We start from the raw sequence: 25,972 nt of genomic DNA, 5'->3' as shown, positions 1-25,972 counted from the left end.
ACTCACCCCCCTCAAGAAAGGAAATACAAGGAATTTTTCAATAGTTGCAGTTAACCTTACTTGATAGATTAGGTCTCAAAACTCTCTGTACTTTTGCCATTTCCTTCCCAACACTTATTCACATACTTTATGGGCCACAAACCTCAAAAGACTCACAGCAAAACAGCCATTTGGGCTGTCTCTCCACCCATCAGTTCATTTGCAACTAGCTCCTAAATGGGTTTCTGCTGCTTGCCTAGAGATACAACTCAAACTATTCCTGCATTGTGTACACCTGGAGGGTTTGAATGGGCACTTATTTACTGTATTTTTGTGTGGTGAGATAACTCTTAACCCTACATTTTCTGTGCATCTAATGACATGTTGGCTCTCTACATAGTGACCTCACACAATACAATACAGACAACAGTTTGGTACTCAGTATCTTTACTTCAAATCACCTTTCCCTACATGAAAATTTTTTGTCAGCTAGAGCAGCTCCTGGCTCCATTACAGGTTATACAAATTTCCCAGTTCCTCCACAGTGACTTGTAGAGACAAAAATGCATAATCTGTACAAGGCCACTCCTGGTACCAGATGTCATCGTTGACAGAAGAGCACAGGGCATCAACTTCTGCTCCCTGGACTCCTTCCTTTAGCATTCCTGCTTCACTCCTGAGGATACAATCAGCTAGCCCATTCCAAGTAATACCACACGCAATATCACTCCCAGCAAGATAATCTGCCTATTGGTGATGCTACTGTGAACCAACTTTGAGAAACTCTGATTATCTGTAGCTTCTGGGAAAATGAATTTAAAAAAAGTCTGGAGACAACTTGTTTTTAGGGCAGCAGCTGCTAAGACAACATAGGAAACAAAGCCAATGAGACTCGATTTCATCAAAATCTCATACTTCCCAGCAGGTCTCAAGCTCTTAGGCTCTACTGGCCTGACATGACTGCTATGAATACTATGCTTGCAACTTTCCCAGGACAGCAAGAACAGATGCCTCTTCTTGAATGGAAAACATTCTGCCCTTCATGTAGACATTATCATTCAATGTCAATCAGCAGAATGGCATAATATCATTCTCTTTGTCAAGAGTCACTTGCTATCCTGCACTGATCTACTTGATGCCATCTGTTCCCCATGAACCACACTTCCTGTACTCATTAGCACAGTCACAATCAATGACTGCTACAAAGCAAACATCTTCAGAGGTCACCCTGCAAGATGGAGATCATCTCATAAAAATAACTACCTTGGTTATGAACAAGGAGTTTTAAGGAGTCTGCTTCACAATATATGTACTTCCAATGTACAGCAATGAGATAACAGGAAGGTATCTCATACTAGTGGGCATTCTTATTCAGAGCTTTGGGAGACTGACCTATTTGAGATCAGCCTCTGCCTCTGTAGCTGATCATTAAGCCACCCTTACTCACTCCTTGAGCTGTGAGAAAAATCTAACAAACTACCTTACTTAGAGAACTAAGCCTTTGTCACGATGTTCAGAAAGAAGGGCAAAGTATGGTTGGTTTTGTGGTTCTTCAGAGATCTGGTTAATATTTCCCCTGGGAAAAGCAGCCAACCCACCCAAGATGATTCTGAACTCAGTGTTCAGCCTTAGAGAATTAGTAATATAAGCTGACAGCAAGCAGGTTTTCTGGTGGACTCCACTTTTGGTAGGAAAACATGGAAATTCATGTGCTAACTAATGATGTCTCCTACAATTGTCATCTTTTCAGTTAGACTTACCCTCCAGGTGATTCCAGTGTGTGCCCAGTAAGTTGAGTTTAAGAAATTTTAATTTATTTTTCTTCAAGTCTCACTCTTCTTATGGAAATTCTTCCCTTCCACCCACTTGGGACCAACCTACTCTGTTTCCACAGCTATTTGTGTCATCATCCAGCAGCAACTAATGAGTCAAAGAGCAAATCTTTGCCAGGACATAGAGAGATGACTGCTATGCTGAATTTGTAACTGAAAACAGACCACTGAAAGTCAAGCTGCACCAAGAGCCTCATTACAGAGCTCCCTGTACACAGCATTAGCAAAGTCACTTTGAACTTCATTCCTAAATTTAGACAGCACTAAGTCATCACAGAGACATCCAGAAATTGTGCTGTATTAGACAGAGCAACCCTGTGTTGGCCTACAATGCATGACTCAACTAGGCAACCAGCAAATATATGTTTAGGGATTTTGTTTGGAATCATCCCCAGAACAGTGGTGGACTACTGTTGGAGGGAAGAAAAAGAAAACCAAATTACTACAGGAAATAAATTTCTCCTTTCCTCTTCCCTTTCTTCACAAAACTCTTTAGCTTTTGGGGGCTCTTTAGGTCTCTGAAGCCACACAGAATCAAGACACATATTATACTCACTCTCTTATTTGCACAGCAGACCTAAAGGTAAGGCTGGGTATACAAGTGTCTTGCAGATCTTAACAAGAGAAGATTCTCAGATCTTCAATTCCAGCAGTTTAAGCAATTTGTGTATGAAGAAAACACATTTCAAAAATGGCCAGTTAGTGGTAAATAGCTTTCTTTAACATTGGTGTTCATTAGAATGAGATAGGAAAACAGACACAGATATTACCCTCAGAAATGCAATTTCATTCCTGTCATCACAGCAATTTTCAAGTTGCACCTACCAAAAGAAAAACTTTGCTGTCAGGCTTGACTTTGTGTTTCTCCATGTATTTTATGAGGCTACTATTGGCATATCTGAAAAATATGTTAAAGAAAAATATGTCTGAAATAATAGTGCATTAAAACCATGGAATTCTATCAAGTGACCACAGAAACATCTCCCAACCCTCAGGAAGTAAACTGTAAGAAGAACTGCTATCAGAAGACATGTCAGATATTCATCTAGCAGTTGCACACATAAAGTGTGCTTTTCACCAGCAAGAGTGCTATCAACTGTGTAAAGATTATCTCCATGAAACATGCAACTTTTATGCTATATGGATAAGTTGTTGATAAGGACAATGACAGAGACACAACTTGAAGCTGATACTATATTTTTCCAAAGCAACTCTGTCACAGAAAGCATTCAGCAGCTCATCACAGCTCAATATTTAAGCTATTGTTTCTGGTTAGAACTTGGCAGAGCAGTTAGATTACCATTCTGTCTCCCCAGCCTCCAGAAAACCACATAGTCCTTACAGCTCCCAAGCTCAAAACTGCCTTAAATACCTATGACATGTGCCATGCCTTTAATTTACAGCTCCAGAGGTTATCTACAGCCATTTCCAAAAAAAAGAAGCTTCATATTTTGTGTAAAGCCAGTGTAATGAATCCATCAGAGCTGGAAACAGAATCCAAAACTCCCAAATCTATGTCCTCTACTTTACTTTAAGGAGTCCCTGTGACTCCTTACCAGCTCTAATCTATTATCACCACTTGACTAACTTAGCCAAAGCACAAGGAAACAGTAAAAGTGGAAAATTCTCAGATCCTGGACAGGCTTTGAATCGCAATCTATTGAACATGTTACCTTCAATAGAAATTTCTGTCCAATACATTGCTGCCTTCACTTGTCAAAAATACCAGTGCTTCCCTATTCTTCTTCACACAAAATGAACAACATTATCTTGAATATGTAATAGAAATGGGTTAAGGAAGCTCATTTGTCTGTGCCTGCCATAGATTAAATTACACTTATGGCAACCCCTTCTAGAGAAATGAGGAGGCCACTCAGTTCATGTTCTTAACAAGCAGCTGAGGGAGAGAACACCATTCATGTAAACCAGCTAATTCAAACAGGACAGCTGCCACAGTGTTAGAGGTTAGAGCCCAAATACTTCAAAATCCCCTCCCCAAGAAGTCAGAGCATAGGAGCTGATCTCTGCCTCCCCCACACTCGGTGAACTGTTGTTACATGATCATTACTTACGTTGTTCTTCTAAAATCTTTCTGAAGAGTTGGATATTCTGGCATCTTTCTTATGTCTTCCCAGTCTTTATCTTCGGTAGTGTGGAAAAAAGAAAAATCATTTACAATTCTGAATGTGTTGGTTAAGTAATACTCAGGAAGAAATAACTACAGGAATTGACTTCCTGTTTGTTGGCCAGTGCTACTGTTCTTTAATTGCCAGCATTTCCAAACCCATCAAACTGACAGTTTCTTCATACCTATACAAACAACTAGTAATTTCCTTTAGGAAAAAAACCAACAAACAACTCACTAGCCTTATGTCTGCTGCTTTAATGAAAATAAATTACCTGCAGGGAATCCCATTACACTGAAAATGCGGTCTAGCTGATCGTGATGAAAAGGATTACTTGTTTTGATGTCCTCCTGGCGACAGTGAAATATAGGTTCTGAAGTCAATAGTTCAGCAAATATGCAGCCAATAGCCCAAATATCTACAAAAGAAGGATAACTAATGAAAATTTGCTGTATTCAATTGTTCTGTTTTTTGTTTCTGCATGATTTCTCAACCTGTATAACCACATTAAGACAAAATGCTTCACTTTTAAAAACAATGCATTAACATAATACATTTAAAAGGGTAAAATCTGGAGATATGCTTTCTATAAACCAAAATTAAACTCTCAAAATCCAATTCACACCCTGGCAGCCCAGCACTTAAAATATTCACAGTTATGTCAGAAACCTACACAATATTTGCTTACAACATAGCTTAAAGGGCATTCAGCTGATCAAAGATACATTACAATAATACTGCTACCACATATTTCAGAACAATTCCAGACAGATAATTGAGAACCAAATAAATACTAAGGAGAAGACTAATGGCTCATATGTTTAACCAAATGGTGCAAGCTAGTTAAAATGAGGGAAAAAAGATCCTAATTTTAATCAAGTGTAGAAGAGTGAGTACAAAACTCTGAAAAAATCAAAATCCTACTGGACAACTGAGTCTCACAGCAACAATACTTTAACTGTATCATCTACATCTCATGTACATAAAGAAAACAACAGCAGGATATCTGACAGTTGGACTTGATGATCTTAGAGATCTTTTCTACCTTAATGATTCTATATACTGAAAGAAAAAAACCCAAAACTTCTATTTCATAAAACTCTCATTAATATACTTTTTTAGATTAAATCTATTGTCGACCAAAACATTCATTTACGAGAGATTAGTTTTTCAGATTACATGCATGCATTCTAGTTACTGCTCATTACCATCCATCCTAGTGTTCTGTATGACCCAAATATGGATTTACTATGCATCTTAAAACGAGTGTGAATTTGCCAGTGAGAAGAAGCTTTTTTTGTCAAAAAACCAAACCAAAACAAACAAGCAAACAAACAAACAAAAAAAAAAAAGAAAAAAAAGAAAAAAAAAGGATTTGCAACACTGATAAATACGTGTCTGGCATACTGGGGGATACAACTTTGGAAAAGGTGTTGAGAACAGATTAATAATAAGCATAGTCTGCTGAATACAAGAGTGTGGAGACTTGTGTAGTAAGTGAAGTTAAATTAGATGACCCTAGGAAAACTTTTTTTATTTTTTATAATTTAACAGAACAAATGCAAAAAGCAATTTAATTTTAATTTATAAGTCTAAGAGATACAAAATTCTTTAAACAGAGTTTAGTTTACTGGATTTGGACTAAAGAAAACACCAAGAAAAGCCTCTTGGTTGTTGCAATTAATCTGAGACTCCAAACCCCACTTGCTGTCAATGGTGGTGTTTGACCCATGGTGCCTATGAGACACAGGGTGTCCTTAAGAAACAACTGCTCTCCTTATGTAGGAAATAAAGAAATGAGCCATCACACTCCATTTGCCAAAATTGGTCAGCTCCATTTCCATCCTGTTACAGGTGTGGAGCTTGAGGTGTCCCAATATATAACCCTTTCTTGCAAGCTCCCTCACAGGAAAATCTGATAACATTTCATTTAGGCTTTACAGTTTTGACAGGGTATAACTTGCTCTGTGCATTACATCACATTCTCAAGGTTTTATCTTCCTTTGATTTCCCTATTAGCCTTATCTGCATGAAAACAAGAGCTTTAGCTGTTGAGATTTTATCTACTCAGGCAACTAATGCAGCATATTAATCACAATTGCTGCCTGGGTAGTAGGCATAAATTATCTACTCCAGAATGGAAATTACTTATTAATTGAAGAATGAAATCTTCATTTAACAGTATCTCTTCACTCATTTTCATATGATAGCAAATCCTTTTGGAGATGGCTTATCTAGAGGCCAAAAGAATTGCAGCTCTCTTAGTTTTCATGGCTTTCTACAGTGCTCACTGTCCATCACATTGTGAGGGAGAGGCTGGGCCACTGCTCACTATGACATTATTAACCACTCTATCCAGACTGACCTTTTCCTTTTAATGAAAAAAAGGTAAAATCTAGTAATCTAGTATTCTCCCTGACAGCAAAACTGAACTGGGAAATCTCCCTGATGTGACACAGCAAACTTCAAAACTGTTTTTCCTTCATCACCTGCAGTGTGTGAGAGAAGAGCCACTATAGAGTGTACAGAGAGTGCATTTTAAACCCTCTGAGAATTCAGAAAGACAAACATTGTACCAAATGATTGTTACATCTGTATAAACACTGGAAACTCCCAAGATGGTGTTATAGATTTCTATGGGATGGCATTATTGGGCAAGTCAAACATGAGACTACTTTAACTTTGATCAATTGTTATATTCTCTAGCAGTTCATATGCTGGGGTTCAACCCTTTATGTTTCCTGCCAGATATTCTTAATCTCTGAAGAGCTAATATAAAGTAACCCAAAAGACTTGGTACAGAAAACCTGAAGCTTTAATTTATGTAAGAAAACATTAAATATATGAAAAAGGTCTTGCAGCCATGTAGCTCAAGCAGGTCAGGGTCCTCTCTTCATGAACTTTTATGTAACCTGGTCTGGAACACATCCTTGGCATATATTGATACCATTCATAGTTAATGATTTTCTGCCAAGATTAGCCAGTCCTTTTGTTTGTTTCTTCTGAAAAACGTTCATAATTTGTAATAATAATGTACCATATGTAGCACTTTTTCTAACAGGAATGCTTCATTAATTCTGCTAAGTTTAAACACTTCACAGATACAAGCAATCTTAACAGGTATTTGTCTCCTACACTGTTCACAGTAGTCAACCAAATACAAATTTTAGGTCTAACTATGGGAAAAAAGTCCTTGTTTAGGTCTTTTAATCATTTAAGGTTTTCCATTTATGACCCTTAAAAATTAATGATTATTAGATCTATTTCAAATATATTCCAAGTAACATCTCCTACTCCTCAGTAGTGGGCACTGACAGAGCAAACCTTAAAACACACAAGTAATATTTTTCAAGTACAGTGTATTATTTATTCTAATGCACATCATCTGCCTCTAGCACTAAAGTGAAAATTTCCTTATAAAGAAAACTTTTTTTTAAAAACCAAGCACCAAAATAAGTGGCAAAAAATTATCCAGCAATTAATTCTCTCCTCTCCCCTCTACTAATGATCAAGACAGTGAGTGGCCTCACTGCTCCTGAGGCAAAGCTGAAACTACTGAAGGTATCCATTTGTTATGTCCCAAACCCATTGAAAACTGGGACACAAAAGTCCTACAGAGTTGACTGGGTACTAAATGTTTTCCCATCTTGGGAAATGGAAAATGTTTTCCCATCCTGATGTCTTAGGGGGTTGTTAATAAGTTTACCAGAGTAACACAAGCATTCCTGTAAAGATGGTTCTGTTTCCTACAGTCTCTTCCACTGTCATTAGGCTTCAGGACTGATCCATTGTAGCAGGTTTTTACTGTCTCTTGGGCTGTGCTGTTTTGCTGATGGTCTCCTCCACCCCCAAGACTTACAAAGTCCTCACTTTCTTCAGGTTTACACGGGATCCCAGTGCAAGCCAATTTTGCTCCCTGGCTCTGGAAAGAGGGGTAGGAGTGACTCTTAACCACACAACTTCCTCAGGTTCCATTCAAACCTGTTCTCCACTGAAATATCCTTCCACTATGACAATACTTCTAAAGTACTATATAATTTTATGAAAAGAAATAAATCCCAGCCTTTTATAGATGGACACTTGTGATTGGTAAACAGACTTCCTATATAAATGCCTGTGTGCATAGATTATAAAAATATTTGTATGGCTGTCTATGTCCCACTTTTAAATCTGGGACTCTGATAGCTTTATAGGTCAGCTGAGAAAATCCTGCATGTCCTGCTCTACTTTAGCACTGTAGCCAAGAAGCAAGAACAAAGGGATGCTGTTTCAATGATAGGGCTGATTAAGCAGACAAATGCTCATGTATTCTTTAATTTCTATGGAACAATAATCTCATTTCTGTATTTGTTCCAGTATCTTGGAAACATTCTTTAAGAATAGGATGACCACTTAAGACAATAAGACAATTTATTAAGCAATAGCCTTGACTCATAAAAGGAAACATCTTTTCCCATGCATATCAAGCAAAACTTCAGTGAACATAGGACAGAATCCAAGACTAAATACATCATAGTTCTTAACTATATTCAAGAAAAGAAATAAATAAATGGTCTCAGTCTCATAGAATTCTTTAATAAAATTCTCTTTAAAAAAAGCAAGTAAAGACTTGGAAAACATCTATTTAGGTGAAATCAATCTGAGGAATTCATCATTAGTGAGGTTTAGCATAATAGCATCAGTACTCAACCAAAGTGCTTTTTTCCTGTTGTTGTTTTGTACATTTGAACACAAAGTCTACACCCTTGGACACATGTGAATGCTGGTAAAGGCAGTGAAGAGCAGAAGGACAGACAGCAGAATACAGCTTCCCTGCACCTGCCAAGGGCTAATGCAACAATGAGGCTACCCAAGAGCTAGTTAGCAAGACCTTAGCCCAAACAGGGCTTTTTGGGACATCTGTAAGAGCTACAGCATTTATTTAAGATCCTCTAAAACTTTCCAGTCAAGGCAAGGACATCAAACACACCAAAGGACTGGAAACCTAAAATGGGGGTGTACAGGCAAACGTATCTAAGTTTTTCAAATAGCCATCAGTTGGTCTAATGAAAAGATAAAACTCCTAATTAAAAAAAAATTCTATCTCATGCTGAGCACAACAGCACATTCTAGACTTACCTGGAATCTTTATACACAAGAGTCTAGGAGCACAGAGATAGTACAGAAAAATAAAATAAAATAATGATAAAATGATAAAAATTTATCAATTTTTATGCTGGTTTTAGTATTAGAAATTAGATTTAAGGAAATAATACACCCTTAAGCAGGGATTTCTTTGGTCTGGTAAGGTGTACAGAACATGCCTGTTACATATGTTCTGTTAGCATACATATACACAAGGGAAAGACCTTCCCATTCATACATTAAGGTCCCAATTTGGATGTGCTTCATTTAAACTTTATTCAGCGAAACAGAAGGTTGAGGAAGTGATTACTAGCCTTTTAAATTTGACACCTTCTATGAAGAACTGAAAATGGGGTCAAACATTTTCATGTTACAGGCTTTTCAAGGGGAAGCAAAAAATGGTGTCACTGGGTTAAGGGTCAGAAATTTGCTTTCACTCAATGATGTCAGGAAATGTTGACCAATTTTTAACAAACAGCATCTAACAGACCCTGACTGAAGAATAACTTACACTGTAAAGCCACAAAGATGACTGTGCTGCAGACAGAAGAAACACCTCCCACTAATCTGAGGATGTTCACAACCAGCCAACCATGTATCTAAGAACAATGTTTTATTTCAAAAGTGCATCATCTGTGCCATGATGTAATGTCAAGATAATTTAAAACTTTTTACTGCAAAACCATACTAACTTGAATTAATAATGAAATGCACCATCCTTACTTTTCTTTTTACCTCTATGCCTCCATCCTAGCATTTTAAACTAAGCTGCCTTCTTCTCACGTTTGCACTAACAATTTAATTAATTTCAATTAACAAAACTCTAAAAATTTTAAAGCATCTTGACTGAAATTCTGAGTTCACTTAAATCAATTGTTATTTTCTGCAGTGCATCAATGGGCCAGGCTTTCAACATTCTCTCTTGACAAAAGTATTCAAGGTTATCAAAATACTTTATTTTCCCATTTAAATTTCTACTCCTCAGTATATCATTAAATGAAGATCCTGAATTATATTATTTCAGCCTTCTGCTATGCATTAGATACATTATCTAGCTTGCAACATTACACTAAAATTACTGTGCTAAGCTTGACAACACAGGTAGAATAGATTTAATACAGGGAGTGGCAACAAATCCAGAGGCCCTAAGTAGTCCTTTCACACAGCAAAATATTATTTCAAACAGCAAAATCCTGTAAAAGAACTTAATCCCTAGTTTACAGAACTTCACATCCAATAATTTGGAAATTCCAGGTTTATGGTTCTATATGAAACCTTGTATTTAAAATGTGTAGATTCCTGAAGACAGGAATCATCAAGGCTGAAATCTTACCAACAACTGTAACTCCAGAGCCTAAGAATTTGACTTTTGCCAGCATCAGTACCTTGAGAAAAATCCCAATATTATATTGCTTTTGCAAGGATTTTCAGTGACTGTCTTCTCAAAGACTCCTCTCTCTCCCAACCCCTGAATCCTCTACACCACATTGTCATCAGCAATTCTTTAATTCCTCACTCGTGTCTCCAAGACTACTGCTGCATGATGAGCTCCCACATTAGCTAGCAGCAGAGCAGCTAACTTCCTCAGGAGCACAGAGTGATGGCTGCATGAATGCAGAATAGAAAGACAGTTCCATCTTCTTTCTCCTCTCAGTTCCTCCAGAACCTGGGGTCGCTCCAGCTTCAGGTGGTGTCATTTCAGGGCAAAGAATTGGGTCAGTGGGACAAGCCCTTAGTACTGGCACGGAAAGGGTGTTACAGTCTTGCTTTTTTCCCCTAATCCTAAATCTTTAGATGGAGATGGCAGAGGAACATTATGACAACTCCAGCACCTCCAAGATTTAGTAAAGAACACACTGCTACTCTTGTTTCAGTAACAGCCATGCTTATACCTCTGAGGGTCCAAGAGATACCCTGGCAAGCTGTCAAGCTCTTTGTGGAAACAAGGGAAAAAGAAAAATGGCCTTTCAGTGACAACTCTTCAAAAGCCTGAGGAATGCAATGGGTGACAAAAGGCAGCTTTGTAGCTTCAGGTCTACTTCCCGCTACCAAGTATCAAACTGCAGCAAGTAAAGGAAGTATGAAAACTCATTGCAAAGGTCATGAATCTCTCTTATACTGCAAAGCATTAGGCAGGTTTAATACAGAAATTGTTACTATTTCCTCCTATAATGATGACAGAATAAAGAATAGGCAAGATTAGCCACTGTTAGGTAAAACAGTATTTGCAAAACTTTTCAGGAAATATGCACAGCTCTGCATTTCATAAAATCATGTGAAAAAATTACTGACAATAGCAAATACAAAAGTAGTACATATGCTTTGCAAGGGAAATACACTTTTTTCTAAATAAATGCAAAATGTTTTTAATAAACCAGCTTTTTCATAGACTGGAACTCTTGGCAGGTTAACTCCACACTAACTAAAGAGGAACAGCGAGTTTGTTATCTGTTGTATGCTCTCACTTGGCTTGTGTCTTTAACTACTTCAACTTTTTAATAGATTCAATGTGTCAGCACCTTCAGAGCTAACATAAGGTGAGCAAAACCCGTGCTGTCTGGTAGATGGAGTTATAACAAGGAACATCTCTGAAGAATACTTTCTTGGACTGCTTCAATTCACAAGCCATGACAGTCTTTTCTAGAAGCTATCAAAGCTTTCGATGCCTACTTTATTTCAGTCAACAGAGAGGAATGCACAGGAAGAAACCTTGCTTCCCAGACCACTGGAGAAGCTTCTCTGTCCTTCCAAACAGAATGTTTTACTTCACAATATCTTAACATGTCTGTTACTAAGGTTTTCAGCCTTACAACTATTTCTAGTAAGGCACTGACAATTACTGTAATTACAAGCAACTCCATTGGATAATACATGAAATAAACTGGTGTGAAGAGTTATTCTGCTGTCAATCACAGTTATTGACAAGAAGTCAACTTGTGAAGCAATCACACCTGTCCTGAAAACGAGTCATTCTACTCAATCAGTGCTGTAATGTTGAAAGTTTCAGTTGATATTGCTGAAGTAATTATGCTTGATGATCAAACTGAAGGATCAGCTAAAACTCCTCTGCACCAGAAGTATGCATCTTGTTAGGATAGGAGGTACTTGGTTTTCAGCCAAAATCAACTTTTAGGAGCCAGCTCTTCAGATTTGGTAGCAAAAAGTGCACATTAAAAGCTACTCATTATTGCACAGTGTAGTGAGGGTAACATGTTTATGGAACCAACTTTCATGAGAAAAACTGTCTTACTTCCCTAAGTAATCTTTCTTTAAAAAAAAAAGCTAATTTTTTTTTTAACTGAGTTAATGGCATATGTTGCTCAGGAAGATTAGAGAATCAACATGCAGCTGGCAAAGCTCATCTGTCTGATAAAGGGCAAAGTCAGTGAGATCCTAGGGAAGAAAAAGCTTGCCCATGTCAGTCCCCATGGTTATTAATAGTCTGGAAGAACACAAAGTTGATACTTGGAGGAAAAAACAGTTAGAAGGAAAAAAGACATGGAACTAAAACTGTGACCAGTATGGAGGATTTTTGGCCCACAAATCATTGATGACTCTTGATGTACATGGGACTAAGTGTAGACAGATTTTTAAAGGCACCTCTTGCTCAAAAGTGGGGTTTTAACTCAAAGCTATAGAGGACTAAAGCTATTGCTAAAGCTACTAACTAAAGCTACTGTTATAGAGGATATTCTGCCTTCTGAGAATTTTTATATTATTTTTCCTGCTCTAAAAAAAGCCATATACAAATTGTCACAAAAGTCACAGTAATAATCATGCAGCAGCAGATCTGTGAAAATACTAAACAAAATGGCAAAAACATCCAGTATGTCCCTTCATAAGTGTTGCAAGGGGAGAGAGTAATGAGAATAGAAAAAGTAGTGGGTGACCACATGTGGAAGTTTACAGGTTAATTTACCTAGCAATCCAAATCAGGACAATTAGCAGGTTGTAGTTGTGTTGAAGATTTAGTGGTTTTGTTTTCCTTTTCTTTCCTTTTTGTTTTTAATGTCCAGAACGTGTAAATTTCTTAAGTTAATTGCAGAAGCTAGGTGACATTCCAGGTTCTCAGACAAATAATCCATTCATTGAGTCAACAAAAACAATTTATAGCATACTTGTACTGGAGTTCCCTATTATCCTTACTTTATCTTCAGGACAATACAACACCATTAAGTAGTGTCCTCATTTTATAGATAATGAAACAACACTAGGGATGGAATTAATTAAATGTGGCCAACTACATACAACCCTTGGGACTGAATCAGTATTTAAAGCCAAGTCTTTTGAGACCCAGCTTACTGTCCTAAGAAATGAAACTTAGTCTGGCCCATATTACAGTACGTCCATTGGTTTTACACCAGCAGAGACAGGTCAGAGCCACAGCACCATTCTCATTCTTTTGACTGTTAAACTACTACACACCTCTCAGACTCTACAGAGTTGACAATGACCACCAGCTAATTTCCAAACTTAACACATTTGAGAAGTAAGATTAATAGAGGAGTTAGAAGAAGGAAGGAACTAGAGCCCAAAACAGTTAATGTGTTAAACAGTTAATGTGTGCAACAGTCCAGCAGACAATATTCATTCATCCCAAGCTTCCCAAAATACTAATATAGCTTTAAAATGTTCTAATTTGGTGATCTAATAATCCTTTATATAACTTTACATTTCTTAGATTATTGTAGTAGAAAATGCTTTCTATTTTTTAATAAAAGAAGAAGCTTGTATAGTGTTTTAGACATATTTTGTTTTTTTGGAGAGCAAGGAGAAAAAATAGCAGGAAATCATCCAGTACCCATAATAACTAGATAAGAGAGCAACAATTAATCCTTGATAATATTTTGCCTCCCAGAAAAAGCATAAGAACAACCTTGATAATCAAAATTAAGAAAGTTTATCACATGCCAAAACAAGTTTACCACAAAATATCATCTGAATCCAATTACCCCTCATGTTGTATAACATTTCCCAGGATATGAACAAGGCTTCCTTCTTGGTGCAGCCTGAGATTTTCTTTTCAGCATGCAAAAATGAATATTTTCTAAATCTCTCTAATTTACTTTACTTTTCTAGTTTTTCCACAACCCCTTCCTCAAAACACAAGCTCTCACAAACAAGAATGTGGATTCCTATGGAGCAATCAAATGCTGATTGACTATGGATTTGTTCTTCTTAATTATTTCTCAGGGATGCTTAAAAGCAGTCCCCTGCTCCTATGGCTCCACAGATGACAGGTGGGGGGAACTTTCCCTTTCCTTTTTTCTGAAGAGTTTTCAGTCTTCTGGCTGATCCCACCTGTAATTTCTGGTTTACCAGATTTTCCAGATAGGTCTTATTTTTTTTTTCCTTCCAACCCTCCCAGAACATGAGACCAAAAGAGCTTCAGGCATCAGTCCAAGATTTCCAGAGGCCCCACAGGCTGGCCAGCATGCCAACAATCTGTGCATGCACAGTAGGGACATCTGATGCACTCGGAATGTGTGGGACTCACTGCATAGGCAATATGGAACACATATGCACATATTTCCATCCTAAATCCTACATAATACACCCCAGATATTTCCCTCTCTTTTATTCCTGCATGAGGTCAAGTGGTATTGTTGAAACTGATGGATCCCAGCATACATTATAAATTCATTCCTTCTGATACACCAAATATTTTCCTGTGACATTTGCTTCCAAAGGCATTTTGGTATCTGCTTATACCTTTCACACATTTCCAGCTTCCATAACTGCATGGTACTCTGGAAATAGAATGAGGTGACAGTGCATTACCCAGGCTTTGAATTACAGTTTCTCTACATGTAAATCTCATTTGGGCTGGTAAACGCAGTTACCACAGGGCCATTACTGACATTTCTGATGACCTATAATTTAGACAAGGGCAAAAAGGTACTTAAGAAATGGGGATTTCTCAGGTTTCCAGATTTATTTTTTTCACTATAAACAAGCCCGTCCTTTTTTTTTTTTGTTCAAGACAGTGTTTCAGCCTTGCTTAATGGGTGGCTGAATGATCACTTTAAAGAATTCTTTTGTCAACAAAATCCAAACCATCTAAAATACTATAAGTCATCTGATGACATTTATCAAACATGCTATTGCTTTAATTAAGGCAAGTGGTAAAGAGAGCTAAGATAACAGGCTTGTTTGATAGCACTGATAACTATACAAGCTGCAGCTTGATAAAAACAAGTCATAATTATGTTATTACCTTGATATGCTACAAGATGCCCCAGAATGAATCATATTGGAGACTGCCACATGTTTTCCTAAAAACGTATGATGAAAGAGTTCTTACTATTTGCTTTACCTACTAAAACATTCTTTTCTAATCTGATGTTCCCAGAGTGAAAAAATCCACTCTGATTAATGTCTCCTTTCAAGCTCAAAGTCAGTTTAACTTTTCCTTCATTTTACCACAGTCATTTCCTTTAGTTTCCTTAAAATTAAACTGCAGAAGTCTTTGCCCATACATGAAAGGAGCACTGCACCTTGCCACTTACTTCAATCTTGTTTTTAAAGTATTTTGAGTATTTTTAACTATTTTCTGTTGTGCTGGACTTTCTAGTTGTTCAGTAATTTTACTAAAGTTTCCATGATCGCAAGCAATTTACATTTTTGCAGCTACTTGGTTTCACCTGAAGCTTGTTCGAGTTACTTTTATTTGCAGGTTTTACATTTTTGCTAAAGTACGAAGACTTGATGAACACAGAGAAACATATTCTGGTTTTGAATTTTGATGCAGAAAATGCAGAAAACCTTCACAGGCTATAGTGAATTTAGTACAAATTCATATTGCAGTAATGGAATAAAGAATGAACTTTGGCTTCTACAACACCATTTTCCCAATTTGCATTCATCTGCTAAGTTACTTACTTGTAACTATGGTACCAGGTATTACATGTGTAATATTACTTATTTAATATTAATTTTAATAAATTTACTTTTAATATTTCAATAAATTTACTTTTTAATATTAATATTGCTTTTATTAACAAGTAGGGCTTACGTTACAAACATTCACAATTCAGGAAATGAAATATTCCTCTCCATGAAACCCTAACATGGGCTTTTTATTATCTTTTTAACATACAGAAAGCAAAAGCTATTTCTGTTGTTCAACAACAGTATTTTCCTGATTCCTAGATCTCTTTAAAACATGATGTTATATATAGGATGAACAACTATCTGTTCTGCAAGGAAATAAATTAAAAGTAGAATATTTAATTGGTAGGAAGAGACAAACTAAATAAAGGACAAATATCACTACAAGTCACCCCTAAAATAATTAAATATGCTTATGTATGGTTTTGTGTAATATATAGCACTTTCTAAACAGATTTATTTAATTTTCCCTCTAAGTTAAAGTATTTACTTTAATTTTCCCTCAAAGTTAAACCCATGCAATGTAACTAAGATCAGGTCCAGAAATCAAAGACAAAAATCCTGAACAAGTCAAAAGTCAAATTCCAATTTCAGTCTTTGATCTTGCATGAGAATTATTCACATGCAAACAAGCACACCTAAAGACTTTATTACAAGAATAAAATCAAACTGGACACTATAGTAGACAGTGTCCAGGATATTTTGAATACACTGCTAATAATGAAATATATGTGAAACCAAAATAAGGAAGAGAGTATTACATGTAGAATACAAAAAATACATTTAAAATAAAGTAAAATCAAGACAAAGTCAGTAAACACCTAAGCAAACATCTGAATCACTCTTGGACAATCTTGCAGAAGAGAACTGATGACAATGATTTCCTAGTAAATTCAAACAAAAATATTTCTCACTATGACAAAACTGAAAGAGAAAATTCTGCTTTCAGCCTTATCTTATTTGTATTTACTAATCAATAAAAGTTATGTATTAGACACGGGAGAATAGCTATGGAAAACAAGTAGCTATACTAAATAATCTTTTTTTCCCATAATTTGCTATATCTAATCATCTTTCTTCTAAATTGTCGTTTCCAACTCCAGAGCAATTAAATCTTACTTAATTTCTGAGTTATTACTAAAAGCAACACATTAGACTTCCTGAGAATTGCATAATATTAAGAGATATAAAAATTGTATTTCTTGCACAGAGATTTAAGAGAAAATTTTAAGAGTTGCATCTTTTGCCAAAAACATTAGCATTTGAATTAAACTCTCACCAGCATGCTTAGCTCATGAAAATGGCCTTTTTTTAAGTACACACAGTGCTGGAAGCAAAACACAGGTCTGGACTCAATGAACTGCATGAACATCATCACTACTGTCATTTTCTTACTCACTTCTTTGCCTTAAAGCTGCACATAGATCAGCTCCATGTACCTTTTTGCTTTTCTCTTCTCTTCAATCACACACTCCTCTAATCCTTCAGTCAGCCTACAAATCTCAACTTGCAGCTCTCCTTGTTTTCATTTCCTTATTTTTTATTTTGCTGCCCAAACAGTTTTGAGTCCCCTCAGCACTCACGCTGCATGCCAGGTACTATGTAACCATTCCCACCCCTCCTGGGTGACTCACTGGTGTGATACAAGAAATAAAAGCCTCAGAAATAATAAACTACTAGCAAAACCAGATCTCTCCAAAGTACCATCATCCCCTGAAGTTTCGTAGGAACTTCTTGCCTGTGTTTTAGTATAGACTAGAGATCCCTCAGGGCAAGAACCATATTATTTATGACATAATTAAACAAACAACAGCATTATACTAATTCACCCTTCAAAGAGATACCCTGAGATAGTGCTACATATCACTCACCCAAATCTCCAAACAATATGCCATCTATCAAAGGCAGGTAGCTGTCAGCAGAGGTAACTTCCCTGTACCACACATACAGGTCACTCAGTAATCTGGTCCATTCACATCAGTGTTTTCCACTATGAACATAGGGCAATTTAGGCACCTAATTTGCAGGTGTTGGAGGTAATCCTCTTGGTATTTTCTTTAAAACACTCCAGCAAACACAGACTTAGTAGTTAGCAGCCCAGTCTGCATAGTGGGAGATGCAAAGCAGGCATGCATCTGCAGAGTCTGCTCCTGTCACCATGGGACTGTGCTGTCTCAGGGTCTCTCACTGGTCACAGTGACCCCGAGAAATGTTAGAAAGTCTCTTTTCCCAGCCCGGCGCTTGAAGAAGGAATCAGAGCTCTTCAGTTCTTAGTCTCAAGGTTGTTTATTGTCCCTTATCTATAAAATATTTTCTCCTGTCCTGCTGAGGTCCGCTCATCAAGACAGTCCAGAGGTGCCCCTGGGGTGGTGTTATGTCTTTATACTAAAAACTACCTATACAATGTTTACAGTTACTTTCCAATACCTATCACCTATATTAGCGAGCTTCTACTCTAAACCAATCCAGAAGTGCCAACATTACAGCAGAAGATGGAGGCCAAGAAGAAGAAGGAGAAAGGCTGGACATGCCCAGGTCCCTCCATCTTGCCCCCCTGAATCCCCATTCTAAAAATCCCAAAATCTACTTTTTCACCCCATGATAAATTCAGTATTATTCTACTTAACTGTTGTGGCCTGCAGATCTTCATCCAAGGTTGGTAGCTTGCTCCATGGGTCATAATCAAAACCACAGTCATTTTGGGCTCTGTGCCAGGGTCTCTGAGCCCCCTGGCAGGGGTCTTGACTGCTCAGGACAGCCAGAGGGATGTCCTGGGTTCCAACATTGTGCCAGAGGCATGCAGGAAACAGGGGCATTACAAGGCTCCATCCCCAGCTCCCACTGGAGCAGATGCCCTTGGATTCCTCTGTCTCAGGTGAGGTAGAGCTCCAGAGGGAGTGTGCTGCCATGCAGGAGTCAGTCGGCAAGGTGACACTGGCCTCACACTGGGAGAGACACTCTGGTTGGGGCACTGAGACACCAGCAAAAGGAGCTGGGGGAGGAGGTAAACAGACCATGGGGCATCATGGAGAACAAACAGTACATAAACAGGGTCACTTCAAGGATGCTGAAAAGATTTCTGGTGGACTTGGGGGTAAATGTATGTTTCATCCCTCAGATCTGCTGCTGAGGAAGAAGAAGAACCTGGTTGGGGATATGATAATCAATGGCAGCCTTGGCTGTAAAAACCATGAAACAGTGGAGTAACAAAGGCAAGAAGCAGAGGTACCCAGCATGGTTAGAAGCTGGAGAACCTGCTCCAGGAGAGGGTAATGAGGGACATGGGCTTGTTCAGATTGAAGAGGAATCTAAGAGCAGCCCCACCAGAACCTACACAGAGATGACCATGATGATGGAGCTAGGCTCTGACAATGGCATACAACAGGAGAGTGAGAGATTATTGGCATAAACCAAAACAAAAAGTTGTAACTAAGTATTAAAAAAATTTCTTTGCTATGAGGATGATTTTGCAGTGGAACAGGTTAACCAGAGAGGGTGTGAAATCTTTGCTCTTAGAGGTTTTCAAGATGTAGCTGGACAAACCCGTCAACAGACCAGGCAGAATTCATAGGGCATTGTTTTGAACAGGAGAATGAACAAGAATCCTCCCAGGGTCCCTTCTGACCTGACTGAATCTGTCTGCAGTTATTACTTTTCTTTGGACCAGGTTTTTTGTTTTGAAATGGATCCAATTTTCCTCACTTCTGATACTTCAGCTTTTGCTGCAGAGTTCTCCTAGAGTACACAAATAAATTCCTGCACAGGAGAATTCCAAATGGAAATGGAAAGCAATAAAGAAATGTGAAGTGCAAGTCTACATCAAAAAGTCAGATGTCAGTTCATTCATTCTCCAAACCTTTTGCTGTATATGGTAGCTGAATAAACAGGAGTTATTTTTAAAAAAAACAGATTGTGAGCCTTAAAAGTGCTGGTCCACCCAAGAGAACGCTCAAACTGAGATGCCAGTACAACATAGTATTTTGTAACTCTCTGAACAAAGGCCCACAGAGCATCTCTAAAAACTTCTGCAAAAGAAAAATGCCTGCCAAGAAAGCCACCTGTGTACTCACAGGAATGATTTAACACTATTAACAAAGGGTCACTGTTTCCTTTGCAGTTCAATATATAAGCCAACCTTGCCTCCCATGCACCTCAGTGCTTTAATTCTCCAAACATCTGGGCACCGTGGCTGATTGTGCTCCTGGAACTTACTAGGGCAGAAAAGAACCTGGCTACCAGCATTTCCTGAACATGGAGCTTTGTAAGTCACCAGGAGGAAATGATTTGCAGATTATGCACAGCACAGGAGTCCAGCCTTCTGCTTATCAAGACACATTTCATAGAAGCATCTGGACATGCAACACCCTTCACAGCTCTTTCCCTTTCAAAGTTTTACAACATTACAAGATTTCTAAGTCAATATTAAGAAAACATATAAACCAATTCAAAAGATATTTCTTGTTTTAAAAACAAACTAGATATTTAAAATTTCTAGGTTATATTGAAATATAAAAGCATGGTCCTCAAAAAGTTTTAATCTTGATTAATCCTTTATGGATGGGATCATCTACAACTACTTCAGTGACAAAACCTTAAAACTAGCTAGCCAGCTGACCATTGTCTCTATTATAGGGCTACTGTCCTTACAGAACTTACAGGCAAACATCTTTCTTACAGGACAACTCACCAATGGCCTTTGTGTAATGTCTGGCCCCAAGTAACAGCTCTGGAGCTCTGTACCAGAATGTCACCACAACAGGATCCAAGTCTGCCAATGGCTTCAAAGGTGAGTTAAACAGTCTTGCAAAACCCATATCAGCTGGGGAATGGGGAGAAAAAATGAGATTATTTAAATTCTAATACAAATAAATCAAAATTCAATAGTATTGTCAAAAACAATTACAACAACAGCTCAAAAACATTAAAAATTACAAATCAAAGTTTCTAACAAAACAAAAACTACTTACAACAATACTGGACCAAATTTTTCTAAGGCTAAATTCCCTTTAGTTCATTCCTAAAACTAGAAAGGATAACATCTGACGTGTTTTGATCATGGTATTGTAAAACTTTACATAACACAGACGCCTGTTCATTTTTTTAAACTGTAACAGAAACTTGGTTAACTGAAGTCAACAGTAGTAGGTCTCTAATGTACATTTTCTCCTTTATTTTTATACATGCTTACAAAACTGTGAGTCCTTGTGACTGCTATATATTTACCCAAAGTGCAAAATTAAAATGACTGCAGTGTAGATTGTTTTTGAACTATTTTCCATGCATGCCTCCTATATGATTTGGAGGAATGAGCTCCAGAGTCAGTGAGCATGCACTGTTACAGAGGTGTATTTTAAAACTAAGCATTCATCCTATGGAACTCAAAAATTCTCCTTAGAATGAGCCTGGTAAGTAACAGTAAGAAATACTGGATGCAAAAGCACAAAATTTGCTGTATTGTCAAACCCACACATTTTAAACCCAATTCAAATCTGAAACTTCTCTTTCACACAAACTTCAATATTGCCACATGTAATATCCACATCACTAAAACTGAGAAGGGAATTAGATTTTGGATAAAGACCACCACAGCTACATATGTTACTCACCAAATAACTTTTGCATAGCAAACCTTTGGATCTCTACAAACATAGCCAGTAATTTTGTTTATATAAAAATAAAAATAAGAAAACAAACAGTTTATAAGTAACAATGCTAACTTATGCTAACTAATCATAGCAGAAGTCAAAAGAACCCTCGTCATCACCACTGTTCTCTGTGCTTATTACTTTTTTGTTTCATACAGATGCTTTTACATCTCATCTAATACCCTAGGCAAGTTTAGAAAAGCCTAATAATATATTTGGAATATCTTATGTCTGTAAAGTCAGTGAATGAGATTTAAAATTGAACTAGAGGTGGTAGATACATACACTCAAAGAATACTAAAAATCTGTTTCTATCTTACACAGAAGATGCATTTTTTTATTATAGTAATCTCTTAGCTACACAATTAAAATTTTCTCAAAAAGTTTACCTATTTTGACTCTTCCTCTTTCAGGACCTTCACCCATTACCAGAATGTTTGCTGGTTTCTGGAAAACAAAAGCAGAATTTTTAATCATCAGCCTTTGATGATTATTTTTGAGAATAATATAATTACATACATTTATTTTATTAAAAAAACATCTCTAGAAACACCCTTAGAAGTCTAAAAGTACCATGCCTTTATCTTGCTGACATTTAGTTTTTATCTCTGGTTACCAATTTCACAATTAGAAAACAGAAATATACTTTGACATTTCACAGTAAGAAATGCCATCTTTAAGTAAATGTGCATTTCTATTGTTACTAGAATAATTCTATTCACTGGAGACATTTTCTTCTAGAGGAAAGTTTTATATTAGCTTAACTTTTATGCTACACATCAATAATCTGGCAAGAACTGCTTTTGCTGGTATAGCTTATTTAAAGTGATGCCAAATCTTGGTATACAAATGCATAGTTGAGAGCCACTTCTGTTTTCATCCTATATAACTACATTTTTAGAGCTGTGATCAAATGATAAAAATCACATGGGCAAAAGCACTTTTTTTCCCACGAAGTTGATTTCATGCTATGAAAATTCTCTTGAAACAGGAGTATTCACACACAGCTACATCCCAAAAGCTTTTGAGAGTGCAGACAGCAGCTTTACAAGTAGAACAAAACCTTTACAGGCATTTTTTGCAATCTATTTGTTTGCAACCAGCTGTTTGTGAACACCACATAAAATCTGCACATGACATCACAGCAATTGTTCTGCAATTAGGATCTAGGTTCCCTCAAACATCAATAGTCATTCCTTGGAAGCTTTTGTCCTATTGTGTTAACAGCTGTAGAAAGTAAACAAGATTGAAAACATTAAGTGATTTGAATGAAGAGATGCATAACAAAGCTTCAAAGCAGAATTTTTGGAATGTTATTCAAACAATAATTATATTTAAATCCTTAATGCCTGCAGAGGGGTCTGCTCAAGCAGGATTTGTTCAAGAATCTGAAAGAGATGTCCAGAATCTCACTTAAATTCTCAGTTCCTTGCCACTATTTACCTGAAATGAGACACTCAAACTAGGGTTTCTAATTTGACTCAAAATTACACACCTTTAGCTTTTTTGAGAAAGGAAACAAACAAACAAACAAACAAAGCACTCTACTTCACCTATTCTTTCTCCTTCCCCTAGGAAGCTGTTCTTCCCATCCCACACCCAGTGCTTACTTTGTTTCTTCCCTGGTGCCAACCACTGCCTCTCTTTCCAGACGCCTCTTTTATTCTTCCTTTTTTAATCTGTAATTCTCGACACCATCACTGACTTTTAATTCCCCAACATATACTGGAACCATTCAAGAGGCAATATGCACTCCCTTCTTGGAAAACACAACTGATTTCAATTGACCTTGAGCAAACACTCACCAGCAAATCTAGGAAAGAGAAAGATGAAGCTTTCTCTTCGCTGATATTTAATGACAATAAAATCAACACCTCAAGGTAATTGTTGAACTCTGGTTGTACATTTATATATTACCCTGAATTGAATATTCCAGAGAACAGAATAATCACTTTCTGCATATTCAGTAACCAGGCAGCAAGAGATGCACGCAAGTTCACACTACATTTTACCTCTGTTAGAAATCATATGGATACAATTGCCCTAACCAAGAGAACAAAACTCCAGTTTTCTTGATGAACTTCTTCCTAAACTTCTGCCTAGCAACTGATTCAGAGTTGAGTATGATGAGTTTGCTGGATTGATGTGCCAAAGCCAAATGTATGAAGTTCAACAACGCCAAGTGTTGATTCCTGCCTGTGGGTCACAACAATCCCCTGCAGTGCTGCAGGCTGGGGAAAAGTGGCTGGGAAGCTGCAGATGCAGGCATTGGAACAGGCTGCCCAAGAAACTGGTAGAATCACCATCCCCGGAAGTGTTCAAAAAAATGAGGATTTGCACTTGCAGCGTGGTTTAGTTCTACACATGGTGGTGGTGTGAGGTTAATGTTGGACTCAATCTTAGTGGGATTTTCCAATCTTAATGATTCTATGAATCAAAATTACTTCAACAGACCTTTACATTCAGGATTGGATTTTAAGTACTATAAAAATGCATTTACTTGTCAAGTGAAGCAAGCTGATAAAAATGCTGTTACTGCACTGATTTATAGGTGAGGTTGTTTCTAACAAAAGAATTAGGTTGTAAGAAATAAACATTCTAGCTTCAGAAGATTTTTTAAGACAAAAATTAAAATCTAAGCAGAAAGGACTTTCAGAACAACTCACAAGAGCCATATTTTATCTCTGGCAATATAATATTCTCCAAATAGCAATTTATTCACAGAAAAAAAAAAAGCTCCCAACTCTTTTATCTGCTGACCTTATCCACAATATTCACAGAATATTTCAGGTTGGAAAGGACCTCTGGAGATAAGAAGCCTAAAGCAGGGTTACAAATTACAGCAGATAGCTCACGCCTGAGCCAAGTTTGGTTTTAAACTTCTCCACAGATGGAGACTCTCTCTGAAACTTCCAGTGTTTGACCCCTCACAGTAAAAAAGGTTTATCAATATAGTATATTTACATTTACTGCCTCCTGTTCTACCACTGGATAGCACTGCAAGGAGTCTGGCTCAGCTTTCTTTATTCACACTTATCAGGCACATATACACATTGATAAGATCCCACATGAGCCTTCTCTTCAGAGATAGAATAGCCTCAGCATCCTCAGCCTCAGAAAGACTCTCCAAAGCCCTAGGAGACTTAGTGGTCCCATGAATACAGGAGATACACTAGGTCAGAGTCTATGGAAGCAAGAGACTTGTCCATTTATATATTTTTAAAGCCAGAATGTTTAGAAGAGATGCTGTTCTTATTAAAATTTAAATCTAACACATAATCCACTGAGGATCGGAACCCTGCTTAGGCAGCCAGCAGAGAAACAAACTGATTTATGAACTTAGCAGATGTCACATTCATTAGCTCTTGTGAACCCCTCTGAGAGAGTCAGGGGCAGGGGAAACAGGGAAAGAATAAAATGGGAAACAATTAAAACTTTAATTGAGCAAAAGAGCAAGCACTTCTCCTGAGGCACCACCAACCAACGTGCAGACAGCAGGGATTTCATGGATAGTAACCTGATGTCTACAGGATCCCCGCTGTGTCAGTAACACCTTGCATCATGGCACCTTCCTGAGAGGTGAAAAGTCTTGGTTCCAACCTGTTTTTTAAGTAACAAGAAGCCTACATCTCAACCTCTTATTTCCCACATGAGCAAATTAACCACTTGATTATCTACTAATCAGCACTTTCTAAGTTCCTCTTGCTAATCAGAGCTGTTCTGGCTAGGAAAGGCTTTTCAATGTACATATGCTAAACCAGATGGGACCCATCTTCTTGAGATGCAATGTATGATATCCAGTTCCTGTGACCATGAATTTTTATTTAATAAAAATAAACAGCTTCAGAGGAGCTTAAATTATAGGTCAAATATTTTGTAGTTGTTTTATACAGTAATGGCTTGAATATTGTAAAACTCTTCCCAGAGTCTTCACATTGCACATACCATGGTGAGAGAAACACAACCCTTTGGCTAAACAAGAGCCACCAAGGCAGAGCAGCAGGATTTCAGGTGCTCAGGTATGGAGGAAAGATTTTCGTTTACTTCAGAGGGAGTAATTTGGCATCAGAGATCCTCAGGAAACTATGTTTAGAAAGGTTTCCATCATGAGGTAAGAGAAAGGACTACTGAAGGAGAATTCAAACAATCTCTGCTTCTTGGAGAAGGTAGAACATGTTAGTTCTACCTCTGCCTTAGTTCTTAGTAATCTCTGAAAATGGAAAATGTAGCATTTAAATATCAAAACATTTTACTCCAAGATTGTCAGTTAGTCAGCAATAAAATTACAGCCTAGTATACTATAGTTACTGGACAGCTGCAAAAATCAGATTAAAAAGCAGGAATTAAAAAGCCCCCCACTTCATTTATGTTCAGG

The 25,972-nt window shown here is 37.3% G+C and overlaps 1 protein-coding gene across 2 annotated transcripts in view; it reads right to left on the bottom strand.

Annotated features, from left to right (window-relative positions):
- Nucleotides 1-25,972, bottom strand: part of CDK19 (cyclin dependent kinase 19) — a 120,166-nt gene that overhangs the window by 13,084 nt on the left and 81,110 nt on the right. For both annotated transcript variants that reach the window (XM_066547108.1, XM_066547109.1), the window contains exons 5-9: nucleotides 21,987-22,044; nucleotides 20,640-20,771; nucleotides 4,212-4,355; nucleotides 3,884-3,953; nucleotides 2,637-2,709 (exon numbers count right to left, since the gene is read on the bottom strand). In XM_066547108.1, coding sequence (XP_066403205.1) covers nucleotides 2,637-2,709; nucleotides 3,884-3,953; nucleotides 4,212-4,355; nucleotides 20,640-20,771; nucleotides 21,987-22,044 — 477 coding nt within the window. The remainder of the gene's footprint in view (nucleotides 1-2,636; nucleotides 2,710-3,883; nucleotides 3,954-4,211; nucleotides 4,356-20,639; nucleotides 20,772-21,986; nucleotides 22,045-25,972) is intronic.

Source organism: Molothrus aeneus, chromosome 3, assembly GCF_037042795.1.
Source record: "Molothrus aeneus isolate 106 chromosome 3, BPBGC_Maene_1.0, whole genome shotgun sequence".
Lineage (NCBI taxonomy): Eukaryota > Metazoa > Chordata > Aves > Passeriformes > Icteridae > Molothrus > Molothrus aeneus.
Note: the sequence above shows the minus strand (reverse complement) of the source record. Positions and strands in the feature narration are given on the sequence as shown.